Source organism: Seriola lalandi, unplaced genomic scaffold (genome assembly GCF_002814215.2).
Source record: "Seriola lalandi dorsalis isolate HSWRI2012SDOR001 ecotype SW California unplaced genomic scaffold, Sedor1 jcf7180002054259, whole genome shotgun sequence".
In the NCBI taxonomy this organism is placed as follows: Eukaryota; Metazoa; Chordata; class Actinopteri; order Carangiformes; family Carangidae; genus Seriola; species Seriola lalandi.
The window spans coordinates 546,979-564,775 of NW_019524812.1; the positions used below are offsets into that span (position 1 = coordinate 546,979).

Sequence of the window (17,797 nt, forward strand, 5' to 3'; positions counted from 1 at the left end):
ATCCCTGAAAATTTTGATGAATTAAATGCTGGGAAAAGGAGATTTCCTGGACTCCAGTGAGCTTTGTGTTAATCCAACAGTAAACAAAATATTAAAAAAATTAGTTAATCTCTATGAAAGTACCAAATACGTGCAGATTTATGAGACTTATAAAGTTCACAGAATGCTGGTTGATATAGTTTCAGGTGATGTTGACTCTTACTGCATATATTGATTAATCATTTCCTCTTTCAGGCTGTTTTATAGTGTTTCCTTCATTTTCTTGTTACCTAGAGACAATTTTTATTACGGATATAAGACATTTATGGTGTAAGTCTAATAAATTTTTTCCTCTTTCGGCCAGTCGTTGACAGTTGGATGTGAGACGGTGGATATGACTCTGAGAAGAAACGGACTGGGACAACTGGGCTTCCATGTTCGCCTGGACGGCACAGTGGCTGAGGTATCGTCAGATCACCATCTGCCACACCAGATCTCATACTCATTTGTGAAGAATCTTGGCTGCACATAACTGGCTTGTTTGAAGACTTTGTTTGCGGTTTTCTCGTGCAGGTGGAGGAATACGGCTTCGCCTGGCAGGCAGGACTGAGGCAGGGCAGTAGGTTGGTGGAGATCTGCAAGGTGGCCGCCGTGACGCTGACTCACGAACAGATGATCGACCTGCTGAGGACGTCAGTCACGGTCAAAGTGGTCATCATCCCTCCATACGAAGAGGGGGGGCCTCGCAGGTGCGTGAAAGTCTAATATTATATTTCTTTGAAGCTAAGCTAATGAGCGTGAGTCAGATGCAGATGTTGAGGCAGTGGCTGACAGCATAGGAGGCAGCTGAGCGTTAGCGAGGTGGTGGTGGAAGGACAAGAACGAGTTGGAGTGAGTACAGGACGCTCTTCACTCAAACACACAAAAGCATGGGTGAGATAGTGGCCAGACTCCAATGTTCTGAGAGGATTTTGTGTGGGAGTGTGTGAAAAGAGGAAGCGAGCAAACAGAGAGAAAGAACGAAGTGTGGTTCAAGAGGAAACCGGCGAAATCAGGCACAGAGACAAAAAAACGAAAGAAGCATTTGTTTAACATGAATTAACAAAATCTGCCATTCTTTGTTTCTTTCTCTGCTTCGTATCTAGTCATCTCATCTTGTTTCCTCCCCTCCCGCAATCTATTTCTCTCCTCTGCCGTCACCCTTTTACCACCTTTCATCTACACATAAGGCCTTGACTGAGACAGAATAACGAGGCCTTATGAGATTCTGATGTGGTGTTACAGAGGTGAAGAAATAACCACAATGTGTGTGTGTTTCTGACTGAGAACCAGGGCTCCTAAATACAGTAATTGTGACTGGCTGTGTGATCGCATAGTGGTTAGATTTCTTTAATGTTGGAGGCAGTTTAATTACACCAAGTTAAATCCCTCTGACACACGCACACACACACACACACATACACACACACACTCACACTGTGGCATTGGAGCAGCTGATAATTAGAGTCTTGCATTTCACTCTTCCCCTCTCCCTCTCTCTGACTCGTTTGCCGTTGTGTGCCAGGCAAGCAGATTGCATGAGATTAAGGCCTGGAATCTGCAGAAGAAAAAAAAAAAAAAAGAGACCACAAAAATAAATAAATAAATGAGTGGAGGTGATTAATTAGAAATGCATGCCCTGTGCGAATGAAAAGGATGGAAAAGAGGGAGGGAGAGAGACGGAGAGAGAGAGAGAGGGAGAGAGAGAGACACAAAGGCAGGGTTGAGTGTATTGAGTTGAGAGCTCGGTGAGGACGACGTGTCTCAACACCACCGAGAGTGAGAGAAGTGGGTGGAAGAGAGAAAGAAAGAGAAAGAGAGAGACGGGAGTTGGAAGTGTTTTTCCTTGCCGTTCCCGCTCGGCACATTCAAGACGGACGGATACCGTGGAGAAGAGTTATGATGTCAGTGGTGTGTTTGGCCATGTGAGACTGTGTGTGCGTGTGTGTTGGGGAGCTCTAGTTGAGTCACATGAGCCATTGTGATGGAAGAAACACTGCATGTCAACAGATGTAGGCTCTGCTCGCTCTAAGGTTTGTACTCGTGTGTGGGTGTGTGTGCGTGCACCTGTGTGTGTGTGTGTGTGTGTGTGTGTGTGTGTGTGTGATCAGAGCATCTACTACCATTTATAACTGTATGGATATCGACAGAGTTGGTAATATTCTTGGGTTGATCAAAATGTCCTGACCACGTGTTGTGTTCACCTGCATTAATTAGTGTTCCTGAATAGAGTGTGATTGTGTATCGTTATCATACTTTTGTTAAAATCCAGTCGTTTGATTTCTGCTAGCATTCATAGTGTTCTCAGTCTAAAGACATGTGTGTTGATGTGTGGGTGTGTTTAAGTGTGTATCCTTGTTCTGTTTACGTCCCTCCAGGGCTGCAACTAGAGCTGAAATGATTAGTGGATTAATCAATCGACAGAATGATAATCGGCAACTATTGATTCTCGATTAATCGTTTCAGTCTTCAAGCAAAAATTCAGAAGAAAATGCTAAATACTTGCTGACGTTAGCCTCCCATTAAGAAATGCTGCTTTTCTTTTAGGGCATTTTGGACTTTTGTTCAATATATTTGAAGATGACAACTTCAACTCGAAAAAATAATCTATGGAATCACTGACAATGATAATATAAAAGATAAATCAAAAAATTAAAATGTTATAATAATAAATAATTAAATTAATCATTTTGTTTCATATCAAAAAACCCAAAGGCGTTCAGTTTACTATCATGTATGCCAAAAAAAAGCATCAAACATTCACATTTAAGAAGCTTAAACCAGCAAATGTTTGTCAGTTTTACATGAAAATAAGACAATTATCAAAATAGTTGCAGATTCATTTTCTGTTGACCGAACAATTGGTTGATTGAGTAAATGTGGCAGCTCTACGTCTCTCTACAATTTTGGTATTTACATTCTTGTTGTAGATTGAGGAAGTGTGTGACCAGGCTCTTGGATGAATCTAGGTTAAACATTAAAGGGACAGTACACTCGATTTACAAAAACACATTTCCTCACTTCAGTCTACTAGTATTAGGGCCATGCAGATAGTTTGTGTTATTTAGCCTGATTTTGAGATTTAAGATATTTGTGAATGGAATTTCATTTACGCTGCTCAGCATTGAAAAATTACATTAAAAATTATTTACACCAATTTATCTTTACTTTCATTGTTTAAATCATTTTGAAGCCAAAACACCAAAAATACGAATATTTGCTCTTTGGGTTTGAGAAAAAACACTGTTTTCTGACATTTTTGTTGAACAGAGCCTCGCCTCAGTTATTTCAATCTTTGCTGTGTTTGTTCTCTTTAAGTTCTTTTTTTTATCCCCCTCCTGCTTTGTTTCACCTCACTGTGAATTTCACTTTCATCTCACTTCAGCTCTTCACTTCGACACCATTTTTCCACCACCACTGTCGTCCTCCTCTCTCATCTCGTTCCCCCTCTTCCTCTCGGCATTTTTCTCATCTTAAATACATCATCTATGCATATTTGATGCCTCCTGCCCTCCTGTAATAGACTTTGTGAATGAAATAATGATGATGTGTAGAAGATATTGGGCATGAGGATACTGTAAGAACAAGAACATCTTTAGTTGAGTGTTGTGTTTGTGTCCTGAGCTGATAAATAAAGATGACCGCCCTTCCAGCTGGGAGCTCTCTCAGAGATTTCATAATTGATGAGAATAAATGCCAGCTTATCGTCATTTGAGGGCTGTTTTCCTCTCATGATGTTTTTGATGATATTTATTCTGATAGGGAGCTAAAAGGATATTTGTCCATTTTTTTTTTCAGATTGACTATTTGAAACTGTTTGTGGATTTTAGGAGAAAAAAACTCTGAGCTGAGCAAGAATTTTAATTGTAACCAAGACCTTGTGCACATATATACGAATCTACTATATATACTAAGACCTTGAGTGAGGATCTCTTTGATGAGATTAGAGGGCTATTACTTAGTGTGCGCGCGCACACACACACACTCTCTCTCACACACACACACACACACACACACACACACACACACACACACAATTACTTGACCTCAGTCTCACAGTAGGGAGGATGGAGTCCTGATGTGCCAATAATCAGTTTCCTTTCCTTTCTCTCTCCCTCCATCAGTGTCAGGGGAGCTCATTAGTGAGCTCGGTTACATGTCTGCTGTGTGTTTGAGCATCCACAAAGTGTGTTATGAGAGGACCATAATGTGCAGTCTTTCTGAGGAAATTTATTGAGCAGTTTTTACTTGCTGAACTCAGTACGGAGGCCGCAGTTCTGGTTCAGCTGCAGTTTAGGTCTTCAGAGAGGAGACTGCTGCTTCTCAATCATGGCTTTTTATTGACCCACAGCTGAGGATCAAACACTATGGAAGGAGGCTGAGCTGGGGAGACAGAATAGGGGTTTGGGAGGGGAGTGACGACATTTCACAGTCAAGCTTTGGATTCACTTTTTGTGCTGGATGTCTTTCACCCTCTGTCTCTCCAGGGGCTGCACAGAGGAGTATGAGATGAAAACCATGGAGCAGAAGCCAGAACCTGAGCCTTTGGCGGCAGGCTACAGACCCTCCCCTCGTCCGACGTGGCGATGGGACAGCCCACCTATTCCTCCAGGGCTTCACAGCACCCCCAACCCGCAGCGCTGGGCTCCCATGGGGCCCCCACCTCCGCCACTGCCCCGCTCACACAAGGCCCTAATGCCTGTTCCCTACAGAGAGCCCCAGCACCTCAACTCCAAGAGGTGGGACCCGCACTCAGTTTCTCTGCATGTACTCTTTGCAAACTGCCTCAAATACTACAGACTACATAAGCAAAACTACATGATACTGCTGTACCATGATGATGTTTGTGTCATTCAAAATTACACATGGTGTAATCTACAGTACGTGAGCCATCTTCATATACTGTATTCACAAACTTGTGCTGTTGCCTGGTCACAGATGTGCTAATCAACCCCCGTATCTCCAATGTCTAATCGATCTCATGTCATGCTCATTGATAGCTGTTGCCACAAGTTGACGAAACAGTCGACCAATCAGAGCTTTGTAGCTGTGATTAAGAACAGGGACATCATCAGACAAATGGCCACAAAAAAGAGAAAATGTCTTGTTGACATAGACACGGCTGTAGAGGTTGTTGTAAGTCAACTCAAGGAAGGTGCAGTTCCTAAATTGGAATATTTCATTGACTGACATGAAAAACTTAAACTGCTCCAAACCACCACTTCTGCAGGTTCTGTGTTTCATCGCTTCTTAAAACATTATTCTGGATATTCTTTTGTAGCTTGTAGCAGTTGTCCGTCTATGTGGTTTTAATGTATTGTTGATACAGTGTGTTTATGCTAACCTTTTGACCAGTTATCCTTTCGAGAGACTTTTACTTGGAAAATAAAATGATTTGGTCAAGGCTCCTCTGTCCAAACTAAACATTAAAATGTGTCAGTGTAAGTAGGTTATAACTGTATGAGCTGGTTTAGGATAGTCTTCTGAAGGAATCCGTGTGTTTAAACTCTGGTTGCACTGATAGTGTGTTTTGTTCTCAGTTGCTAACCACACATTACTTGGAGCTGGTATCACACACTGGAGTTAATAACCGCAGTCAGTTCCTGACAGGTTCTAGCTGGATCGCTTCTTTGCAGGATGGTTTCTCGCTAAATTTAGATAAGTGGTTTCTTGTGTTACAGTTGCAGCTTTTCTCAAACCCCTGACCTCCCTGAAATCTGTTTGTGTTTCTCTTGGTTAACCTCCACCCTCTGTGTGTCCTCCAGGCCTGTGAGCTACCCGGAGAACCACTACACTCTGTCTCCTGCAGGAGGCGACAGAGTGCTGCCCTACAGAAACCCCTCAGCCAGCTTCTCCTCGCCCTCCTCCGGCCTGGTGGGCCTCTCCACGATGGGACCGCCTGGAATCACACCAGGCCCTTTTGTACGCTACAAACATTCCCCCGACAGGTGTGTGTGTGTGGTCTTTTGTTCTCCTCTGTCACCTCTTTAATCTTGATTAAACATGTCCGATGTGACTCATAACAACTGTTTTGTGCGCTTGAGGCGGATTATATCGGTTTAGGAGACAGGTTGTGTTAATGTGGCGTGTTCAGGTCTGCAGTCAGACGTGTATGAACACACTGTCTCCTAGAGGAAGGATCTGTTGTGTGGGTGGCTCTTCCTCACAGTGTGGAGGCTGATACCATCTCGCCCAACCTGAGGAACGAGTTTTATTCAACCGCCATCAGGATGCAAAACAGAAACTGAAAATCAAACTGTATATTTTTCGGGCTTAAGGGGATTTTTTTTTAGTGTGTGTCCTTTACCGTAAATCTCTTTGTGTTCCAGTGTGGTTGGTTACGTGAACGTGTAATGTGGTATTGATAAAGAAATTTACTACAGACATTGGCATGAATGTGTTCATTAATAACACACCCTCTTCCCTCCGCCCTGTGATCTATGTAGATATGGAACAGGACAGCGCCCCCTGCTGCCCTATGAGCCCCACCTCACTGTGGACATCACCTCCAGTGGAGAGTCTTCCTCGGGCTTCACCAGCCAGGACAGCACCATGGAGCGCTGCAAAACAGGTTCATCACCTTCAAATCAAACTACAGGCCCCATGTTCTTACATTTCATTTGCAACAAGTTGTGTACTTGCAGCATTACTTTAAAGCAGCTAAAATCAATACTTTTTCATATTATGATCAGGAATTGTCTCCTGACTCTCTTCTCTCAGCTCTTCAATGTTTCAGCATCTTTCAGCTCATTGTTTTGGTTTTACAGCAACTTAACTGTTTTGATTCACTCTCATTTCGGTCTCTACCAACTTCTGTTTCTCCTATGTTCACCAGCTAGTCGCTAACTGTGTCTGCTGTTTACTGCTTAGCATGTAGCGTACAGTGGGTTTTTTGTTGGAATCAATGAGCTGAAACTTACTATAAAACCTCTGTAAAGCCAAGCAGAGCTCAATGATAAAGTGATAATTCTCTGTAGGCTCATCAGTTCACTTCACTCCTTTCCCATTGTCACATTGTCATTTGGTACATTATTAGATTTGGATCCATAAGATGGACAGAAACAAGACCCCAAATAAATGCTAATGTTTCTACCTTAAACGTTGATGCTATGTGGCCAAATAGTGTGTGTATTGCACCGAAGAGCAGAGATAACTGAGTGTGATTTTAGTGCGTTGGTGGGTAGGGGGAGGTCAGTGTTTAAATGTGCTATAAGTATTTAATCCTCTTTGCCAACCATGGAGGTTCAGTGTAATTTGCTTTAATCCTGTGAGTGTCTGTGTGTGTTTTCTGTCTAGAACCCCTCTGGCATGTCCCAGCGTCATCGTCTCGGGCACCGGGTGGTGGAGGGGGGCAGAGGAGAGTAACCAGACAGGATGTCCCAGGGAAAGACTCTCCAAACAGACACTCGAAGGTCAGAGTCGTCATCACCTTGTCTCATTTGTTCATATATCACCTTCTCTGCCTCGTTTACTCTCAGTCTGACTGTTGTCCTCGTGTCCTCTGCAGGGTGAGACTCAGTACTCCAGCCACTCCAGCAGTAACACGCTGTCCAGTAACGCCTCCAGCAGCCACAGCGACGAGCGCTGGTTCGACGGAGGAGCCGGAGGAGAGCGAGGTGGAGGCGGGGGTTGCCTCGGTGACCCGGCTGACCCTGACCCCGACCTTCTCAACAAGGGGGGGTCCAACGACAGCGGCATCGACGCCTCGACCCACTACAACAACACTCGCCACGGCAACATGTCCAACAACCAGTCCCACAAGCCCATGCACAGCTCTGCGACCTACAGCGGCATCCAGGAGCTGTCCGTGGGAAGGAGCAGTGGCGGGGGAGAAGCAAGGAGACGAGAGTCCTCGCCCATCATACCAGCCGCGGCCAATCAGAACAAAGGGTACCGGACAAGGACATTCCCGCCTCCTGGCTCCAGTGCTGATAAAATGGATGCTTTCAAACCCAGGTAAGAGACCAAGTCACTGATGAGATGCATCTTTTATGGCGTGTTTTATGAAGCTAATATTATCTAACATTAACCTTAATAAAAGACGGGGCAGATTTATCCCAGAGAGAAACTTAGCTTAATGGAGAAGGTGTGTACTTTGCAATAACAAGCTTTGGGAGGCCTTTAGTGAATGATCCACCAAGCAGCAGTTATCTACCAACCACCAGATCACAGATCACAGCACTGTGACACATAAGAATTGATCTTTAAAGGGTACATGAAGGATTATAGAAGCCTAATCCTTATGAAACCTACAGGTCATCATGTGATCTCATCTGCTTGTGGACGTGTCGCTGCCACCCCCACATCGTAAATACATACAGCCATTAAACACACAGACATACACAGGCTCGGACCACTCTGTGTTGGATTAAAACAATCTGTGTTTAAACCCTGAGCCATCGACTCTGAAGCTGCAGTCTGTGCCTGGGATGTGTTGGACCAGACATTTGGCAAATAGTGTTGTAAGGTGGATGTTTTGTTGTAGTTAGAGGATTGGGTGCTGAATAATACCTTCTGAGAGATAAATAGGTCAGTTGAATAATTTGGATGTTTTAATACAACTGCTAATTAGCTCGTTTTGCAGTGGAGAAGAATCAGTGGAGCGGATAAAAGACATTTCAGGTCCTGCTTTTGTAGTGTGCAGCATGGTTAGGCAGCGTAGCTAAATTAGTTGATAAGCGATAATAGGAGTAGTTCATTACTCTTGTGCTGTTTACCTTTGTTGTCAATACAGTAATATAGTATCTGCTATGTATATAGTGTTGCTAAATGGACACCACCACCTGGACTTTAATTGCATACTCTTGTTTTTATCACCTAATCAATGAAGAGGAGGAGAGGAAAATGTATTCATTCTGCCAGAATGAATAAATCTGCACCACACATAGTGCAGCCTTTATTTTGAAAAAAGTCAACATTTTGAGTGCGACAGCGAGCGCTTTCTCTGTGTTCTTTATTTTACATGTTTATCACGTCCTTATTTGCCAGAGGATCTTCCACAACTGTCACTCACTGCATCATTACTATTTCTTCTTTCCTAATGTGTCACAGGCTATAACTCATCGCTAGCAGTCAGGTCTTTTTCTGTGACCTGAAATATTTCATCGATCCTGCAATTAATTGATAAAATTAGATGTAGGATGTATTTGATAATAGAAAAATCACCTCTGAATATCTTGTTCTTTTCGATTAAATTATTTTACCTTGCATCATGGTGCATCACACACAAGAGGTAGGGAGGTTTTTGTTGAGTCTTTATTGCCCTGGGATTTACCTCTCAGGCTTCATACAAGCTGCCCCACCTGAATGTTATCTGGGCTGTATGCAGTCTGAAAAGAATACCTGCTGACCATCAATTGTCTAGTTTATTTTTAATAACTTCATCTGTCTGCTTTACTTCTGAAACAAACCCTACACCCTGTGTCACACCAAGTGGCCGTTGACCTTCTGTCAGGGAAAGTGAACACAGTGAGCTTCCAGTGGCTGTTTGACTATACTGATGACGATTCTGATGCATTAATCTCGTGTATATCTGTGTGACCCATACGACCTCTCAGGGCCTACACACCGCAGGGTTACAAGACTCCGACAGCGGAGAAAGCGCGGCATGTCCGAGCCGCTACAACAACACCCACTTCAGCTCACTTAAGCTCCATCCCTCTGTCCAGCTCCGCCCCCAAGGCCTTATATGGGAAAAGCAGACAAACCGCCTGGCAGACTGAAGACAGCTCATCGCCATCAAACACAACATCCAGCTCTGACAACAGCAACAGCAAGAAGTAAGACAAGAGACTGAGAGCTTAAAACCATCAGCTTTGATTTAGTGCTCCTCTGCCTGGACATCTTCATTAACTAAGTGGGGGTTGGTTTCAAGTACCTGCCCCTGCAGCTTTCATTATGGTCTTGGAGTACGAAAAGTCTTTAAATGAATTGGGTTAATTGAGAGCACAAAGATTTAAAGCTGTCTGTTATCTGCTGCTAGAAAATGACAGTGTATGTTCAGTGGGAAGAAAAGGCTGAGAGTGTGACCAGTGGTGAAAATCATTATGATAAATCTTTGAAATGGAGTGAGCTTTATTTCAGTTATAGATTAGTTAGTAATTGTAAACATGGATCTTTAATAGAAAATTCGTGAGTGTTTCTCTTTCGGAAGAGTCAGGCCTAAAATCAGCTGCTAATGTACTGAGCTGTAAATGGGCTGGAGGCGTAAATGGTTTTTGTCATGTGGGCAGACATGCAAACACATGACTAAGAAAATACATTCTAACCTGTGTGTTCTTGATGCTCATGTTTTGTGTGTCCAGGCATGTGGATATAAATTCAAAGAACGTGTTTGGACAACCTCGGCTCCGAGCATCACTGAGGGACCTGCGCTCCCCACGTCGGACGTATAAGAGCACGATCGAGGACGACCTGAAGAAACTGATCATCATGGACAACCCGGGAGAGATGCCGCAAAGAGATCCAGTGAGGGAGACACTAACTCTAGTGGACCATCATATCAGGCTTCAATTAACAGTCGTACTTTCTTGAACTTGCGCCCACAGCTCTGATCTCTCTCACTTTTCCCCTTGTAGTCTCCCAGGCGAACTCTGCAGCGCACCTTTTCAGATGAGTCGCTGTGCAGCGGGCGCAGGGACGCCAGCTTCGCCAACTCTGAGAACCAGACGACTCCCACCGACGTACTGTTCACCTGCACGCTGCCCACGCGCAGACACGCCGTCTCCTCCAACCACATGCAGAGCAAGAAGGGTATGTTTAAACCGTTTCATTCTCTGGAGATCTACGGAGCTCAGCGGTAGCTTGAAAGCAATCCTGTTGTAATTGTAATGCACACTGTATTTGTTGCATTTATAACTTTCTTCAGCCTTGTGGGATGTAGATACCCTTCTTTCATGCAGAGGTTTGTTTACTCACTGCAGCTCTTTTCCTCACGTGTCCCCCAGTGCCTCTGTCTGCGTCAGAGCTGTCTCTCACAGAAGTTAGAGACAAAGTTCCTCCCTTGAGGAGGCTGGATCCTGGGCTGATGCCTCTTCCTGACACAGCCTGTGGACTGGAGTGGTCCAGCCTGGTCAACGCTGCTAAGGCCTATGAAGGTGAGGATAGAGACCCTTCAAGATTAGGTTTGTATGATCAGTCTTCTGTCTGCCATCAGTGTGGGGTTCTTAATGTGATGTATGTGGGGTTATCTGTGGATTTTTCTGTCGCAGTGCAGGTTTCGGATGTACTTAGAATTGGCTGAAAGTCTTTACATTCACACACACATGCACATCTGCTTTACATTGTACCATCGCATCAGACTTATCTTTGGTTTTGTTGATCAATTTAATGCTAAACAAATGTAAATTGCACAACAGCTTTGTTGTAATGATGAATTTGTAAGGTGGGTGTGTGGTTTATTGTCTGGATGTTGATGGTTAACTGGTGTCACCGTGTCTCGGCTGGCCTCTGTCACACGACACTCCTGGGAAAGAAGAGGGATCTGTGCGTTCGACTACAGCTCGTACCCGATCACCCGCTCTGCTTCCCAGCCACTGTTTCTTTCCCGGGTCTCTCTGATGTCCCTCGTGTCCCTCTGATGACTATCACAGCACGAACAAACACATTAAACTGAGGCCAACACTTGATCCATGGCCTTACCTGCTGCCAGGTCCACCTGTGTTTAGGTGTAATTGTGTCACATATCCCGAGGGACACCTGAGCAAAAAGACTCATTTATGCAGCTTTTTGAAAATACAATCATGTCTCTCTTTGCAGCACAAAGAGCGGTTTCCCTCTTCTCACTGACTGAGCCGCAGGTTGGAAGTCAAGACATGAGACCAGTCATAAGTCCAGTTCAGTTTCACACTCCTCAGACACCACGGACCACACCGACCTTCAGCGGGTAGGTCGATTTCACTGACGAACAGATGAAACAAACGACATTTGTTGTAAAGTATCGCCGCTACAGAACTCTAGAAATTCAACTCCTTTAAATATTCATGGCTTTGTTACGTCTCCAGGCATTTGTTTGTGCTTTGTCACCACTGCCACCTTGTGGTAACTCACTGAGCTGTCAGGATTTGAACTGAATCCTCAGGTCGTTAACTCCTCTGTGTATTCTCACTTGAGTAAACAGTTGTTTGAGTCGTGGTACCGGCTTGTTTGTTGCCAGAGAGTGTGTTTATTCTGCCAGTGAGCAGCGAGAATAAGAAGATATTCTTGATAATGAAGAGCTTTTTATTATGAAGTTCAAACAGTCATACACAACAGTGAATGCACATACACACCTGTCTTCTTCCTTCATCACCTGCATGTGTGCTGTGTGTGTCTACAGTGACGAGGTGCCCAACGATCTGTCGGGTCGGCTGTACCACCTGGAAGTCATGTTGAAACAGCTGAATAATGATCTGGAGAGAGTGAGAAAATTTTTTATATTATTTTAATTTAATTTTATTTACTTTATTTCTTGGTTAAGCAGTTATAAGTAGATATAAATAGAAAATATTGTGCCCGGTTTTAAACCCAGGACATGACATCAATGTTATATGCACAAATTTTTTTTTTTTATTTTAATAATTTAACTGTCACATAAATAAATCATGATAAATAATCTATTTACTGATGTGTTTGTTCAAGCCACTTAAGAAATCCTTTGGTTTTGTTTAGAAGAATAGTTCAGACGAATTAATTAGGTTGTTGATTTGTGAAAAGTAAATACAACATTCTTAGTTAGAAACAAAAAGCTTTTTCAATATCATTAGTATTAAAAGGGAGGGTTTCTGGGTACTCGCTTAGTACAAGTAATTACTGTTTAAAAGTTGCAGTGTCTGTTTGTTGCAGGGGTTGTATTTACTTCCTTTCACTTCAAAAATCAACAAAATATGTAACTTGCCTGAAGGTCCCCAAACTTCTGCATAAAACTACATATTGTCATTTTAATAAGAGGTGTCAGACAGCAGTCAGTTAGCTTAGCTTAGCATAAAGACTGGGAGCAGGGGGAAACAGCTAGCTTGCTCTGTTCCAACTCTCGACATGAAAGCAAATTGAAGTTTGAATGTCAAACTATTCCTCTAATAACAGTGATGAATTAAAGTTCCAGTCTTCGTCCCTCCACACTGACCTGAACAGTGATCATGTCTTTTCTTCCCTCCTCATTTTTTCCGTCTGCCATCAGGAGAAGCAGGATAAAGTCGTTCTGCTGGCGGAGATGGCCAACCTGAGAGAGAACAACCAGCGCCTGCAGGTAGAAAGTCAGACAGCCAGTGAGCAGCTGCGTAAGTTCAGCGTGTTTTTTACCACCCTCAACAAGCCAGGAAGTGACCACGAGGCTCACTCCTTAACACACGAAAGTGACTCGAAGAGGGAGTGATGAACGGCGGCAGAAGAAGAAGAAGAGTGTGAGATTCAGGCCAGAGGGAGGGCGAGTGTGAGAGAAATATTCTTTCAGGAGGCAGAGGTCACACTGATGTTACCTCATACAGCTTCCACTGGACTGCCTTAAACCAGAGAGTAAGAAGGATACGATTTTTAAATGCAACACTCCCGCAAGTCTTACCGAGCCTGTGCACAGACAAAGCAGAGCCCCTCCCTCTCTATTCTCTGAGCCTGTTTATTTTTATAAACTGAAGTCAAAAAGTCTTATATGTACAAATACTTATGCTACTATGCCGGAGGAGCGACTAGGAGAGGAGAACCTGACTGTTTTTGAGAACACTACATCACCTGGAGAGGCCTAATACTGTTCCTGCAGCGAATCAGCCAAAAAAAAAAGAAAAAAAAAAAAGACTCATTACAGACTGCATCTCCCAGAATGCACTCGAAGTAATGGAATCTCTACAGACATGGTACTGTAGATAGATGCCTGTGTGGTACAATTCTCATGTATCAATATTATCTATATTGTACTGATATTGCATAACAGTTGTACTAAAGAGGTATGTGTGTGTGTAACTGATGGTACAGCGAATACTCTGAAGCATTACTGCACAACTGTGTTTGTGCTCAAGGCTAGATGTGTTTTATTACCCTTTGGTGTGTGTGTGTGTGTGTGTGTGTGTGTGTGTGTGTGTGTGTGTTAATGTGAGCGTGTGAGAAAGCGGTTGAATGTGATGGACAACTGAGTGATGAACAAATTAGTTTACTGTAATATGAAACTTGTGGGCCACATTATTTTTCCTTCCTCCGTTTACATGGATGAACCGTGGCCCATAGATGTGAAACAAGCCATCAGCGTGCTGAGTGGAACCGGTCGATGTCAGAAACTCAGTGATACCAGTATCATATCTCTAATGTAGTGCGTTGTTTTGAATTTAATTCTCACTGTCTCCAGTAGTGCCGCGTCATCTCAGATCCCAGTGTACTGGATAATTATTTTAGCCTTGAGTCGTTATCACAGTACAGTACTTTCAACTTACTTTTCTTTTGTATTATTTAAAGCGATAGTTGGACATTTTGGGAAGAATCTAAACCTGCTCACTTTGCTGGATGAAAAGATTGATACCTCATCACTCTAACCATTTCCACTTTTGGAGACGTTAGAATCTAACGTTTCTCCATCATATGTGATAAAGTCTCACCTCAGATTAGACTGGAAACAGTCTAAAAACGAATTTATATAAACAACAATTTGCCATTTTACATGGCAAAGTTTCTTTTTTTCCTTTTTATTTTTTGTTCTTGGCCAGTAGCAGTAACTTTCTGGAGACTTGCCTGGTTGCCTGGCAACTGGTCCCAGTGTTAGACCAAACTCTGTGACTGGGTTAGAAATTTCTGATAGCCGCTGCAAACCTATTATTTTTTTATGAGACTTGATCACATCACATTACCAAAAGCATGGTGACTTCAGAACCTGCCCTGAAAAGTTGCACCATTTTTACTTTTTATTTTTGTGAGGGAATATTTTTGTCCATCTTGTTTCTTACGAGCTTAAATATCAGTCTGAATCAATGATTTATGCATCAAAAGTCGAGATGTAAACTTTTAAAAGAAACAAATGTCATGGATTCAGTGAGTTATGATGTGGGCTACAAATCTGAAAACAAAGTACACCAAATCTGCTATTAGTGATTCCTGTTCATGCTTTGTACCAGTGAAGAATCGACCACTATCACTGAATGACTTCGATATTATAGAAAACTTAAAAACATGATGATTCTCGTTCTGAAGTTTTAACAAGCATCTTTTTGCTATTATTTCCATAAGAAGGTTTATGGACGTTTATTCTCCTTGGACACTGGAGATGATGGTATCCTCGGAAAAACAAATCACACCAAATCTAAAAATATGTGTATCATGTCTGTGTGTTCAGATTTAACTTGGTTATAATGAACAAATTGTGTTGATAAGTGGGCCAAAGTACAGTAACCAAACATGGTGATCACCCAACACGAGAGTGATGTCAATCTTCTTATTAAACTCTCAGCAAGAAAGCAAATGTGTAGTTTATTTCCCAAAATGTCAAACTATTCCTGTAACTGCGTCTCCTTTGTGTACTAATCAAAATGAAGCTATGTCACCAGTAACGTGTGCTTATAGAAAACATTTTACTGTACATGAAACTCACTGGACAACACTGAAGCTCCTTCATATCAGAACCAGACTGTCTGTGTGTATGAGAAGATTTGTCCCTGTGTTCTGTGATAAACCCAAATGAACACAAGACACTATTTATACTGCTAGCTTGCTTAATGATATTGTCTACTATATCTATTTTTCATACAGAAATGTGTGTCTCTGTGTTTTTTGAATGCTGGTACTGAATGGACACGACATCCCTGCAGAGGATGAATCTTACTTTAATCTCTAATGTGATTCTCTTTATTAATTGCTGGTGAAATTGTACTAAATTCTCATCTCCTGCTCTGCCCTGTTGAACAGCTACTTCTCACTCGTCAGGAGGTTTCCTCTCTGGTCTGACTGGATCTGTTCGTTTGAATTTTCCGACTCGCTCAGGTTTTTCAAGATGCTGTTAATGACACTACCATCGAGTAGGGGTGGGCGATTGGTGCATTGTACTGTGAGACAATTTAAATCTGTCTGCAATCAGATACGTTGACATCTTGTTTATACTGTTGTAGTTATCCCTTTAATATTTCTGGGTGATTTAGGCCAATAAGTTAGCAATTCATTTGCTGGCTTATCCCAAAACAGACAAATATAAACTGTTTCTCTTTCGATTTTCATTCAAGTTTTAAAGTTAAAATTGAATATGTCTTGATAAAGGATTTTTGTCCATATCGCCCACGCCTACTCTCAAAAATACTTTTCTTTCACTGACACAATAGGGAACAAGTGTTGACTGAGGTAGACAGAAAACTGCCATTTTCTCCTGTTTCTCTTCAGCCCAAAAAAAACCCAAAACAAATAACTGCATCTGCTTCAGTGTCACCGCCTCCTTGTTCTTCGGCAGCCAGTTTTACAGCTTCGAGTTGGGCTGTTGTCATCCCAGTAACTTTGATACCAGTAACGTTTGTATCTAAAGCTCCTTGGACTTTCTTTTTTTTTTGCTGTGGGTTCAGAAATACTTTTATCAGTCTTTCATAAACAGATTCGTGCTTTAATGAGGTTCAGGTGCTCCATCAAAAGGCTCCCGTGTTTATTCTGGTTTCAGGTTTGGACATTTTTAAGGAGGTTGGATCAGGCTCCAAGTGACACACTCCTGTTATTCCTCCAGTAGGAAATCCTTCACTCATGAAGCTTGGGAGGTGTAGCTGTGATTTTAGTATCTGCAAGTCTTAATCTTTAGTTTGCTTATGTAAAAGGGGCAAGGTTTCTTTTTTATATATATATATATATATATATATATATATATATATATATATATAAATTTTGTCCATGTTATGTATAATTTTAAGCTATTTATAGCATACACAACGATCCCTGTTGAACAAATCAATAAATCATTATTAAAGTTATGGTAATATTGTATAACTAGGTTTGTTTTTAGATGTTAAATATTTTGATAATTTATTTTTTAACATTGGCCACTGTTGCAGACAATAGTGAAGATGAGAGGGTACTGTGTTTTTATTTGTGTATGCTGTTTTATTTCTGATCTGTGTACAAAATTGATTTGTATGATTCCTTTGTTTTTTTTTTCTATTTTCTGGCGTCGTCTTTTCCGCTCTGCTCATCAGTGCGTTCTGCATGTGGCAGAGGTACATGACACGCAGACAGAAAAGTTTCGTTGAACAGTTTTCTTTGGGTTGTAATAATAACTTGTACATTTTAAAGTGTAAATTATGTTTTCATTATTTTATAAAAAATATATTAAAAAAATAACTATCAGAACATTTGCTGATTTTCATTCTTTAAATAAAGAGACTTTTTCCCAGGTTACAAAAGCGATAGTAAACTGACTGTAATTAATGTTTTTCATTATTTTTACATATGAAGTAAATACACGTAACACCTAGAGCCCAATGTCACATCTTCAAATTGTTTGATTTCTTTGACCAAAAGTTCAAAACCCCAAATCCTCACATTTGAGAGGCTGGAACCAGAATCATTTGCACTTTTAATTGATAATGTCTGAACTGATCAATTTATCAATATAGTTTGTTTATCAACTGTTCATTTCAACGCCAAATCTTTATCAGTAGAACTAGAGCAGATTTTACTTTAAAAAAAGCTAACTGACATAATTGGCAACTATTTGAATCAACATTTTGTATAAAAAATAGATTTAATGGACAATATTTGAGTCATTTTTCCAAACAAGAAACCCCGAACATCTGCTGCTTCTCTTGGTCTTGCATTACAGCAAACTGAATATTTCAAGTGTTGGACATTTTACACC

At 41.8% G+C, this 17,797-nt stretch overlaps 1 protein-coding gene across 4 annotated transcripts in view; it reads left to right on the forward strand.

The window, feature by feature from the left end:
- Nucleotides 1-17,289, forward strand: part of sipa1l3 (signal-induced proliferation-associated 1 like 3) — a 76,549-nt gene extending 59,260 nt beyond the window's left edge. For 3 of the 4 annotated variants that reach the window (XM_087173628.1, XM_023404990.2, XM_087173629.1), the window contains exons 11-24: nt 344-442; nt 553-728; nt 4,506-4,757; nt 5,784-5,966; nt 6,465-6,589; nt 7,315-7,430; nt 7,526-7,974; nt 9,576-9,797; nt 10,323-10,485; nt 10,596-10,770; nt 10,965-11,141; nt 11,776-11,902; nt 12,335-12,416; nt 13,175-17,289. In XM_087173628.1, the coding sequence (XP_087029754.1) occupies nt 344-442; nt 553-728; nt 4,506-4,757; nt 5,784-5,966; nt 6,465-6,589; nt 7,315-7,430; nt 7,526-7,974; nt 9,576-9,797; nt 10,323-10,485; nt 10,596-10,770; nt 10,965-11,141; nt 11,776-11,902; nt 12,335-12,416; nt 13,175-13,369 (2,541 nt within the window). In that variant the 3' untranslated portion in view covers nt 13,370-17,289. The remainder of the gene's footprint in view (nt 1-343; nt 443-552; nt 729-4,505; nt 4,758-5,783; nt 5,967-6,464; nt 6,590-7,314; nt 7,431-7,525; nt 7,975-9,575; nt 9,798-10,322; nt 10,486-10,595; nt 10,771-10,964; nt 11,142-11,775; nt 11,903-12,334; nt 12,417-13,174) is intronic. The other variant, XM_023404991.2, reaches the window with a different exon arrangement.
- Nucleotides 17,290-17,797: the final 508 nt, after the last annotated feature.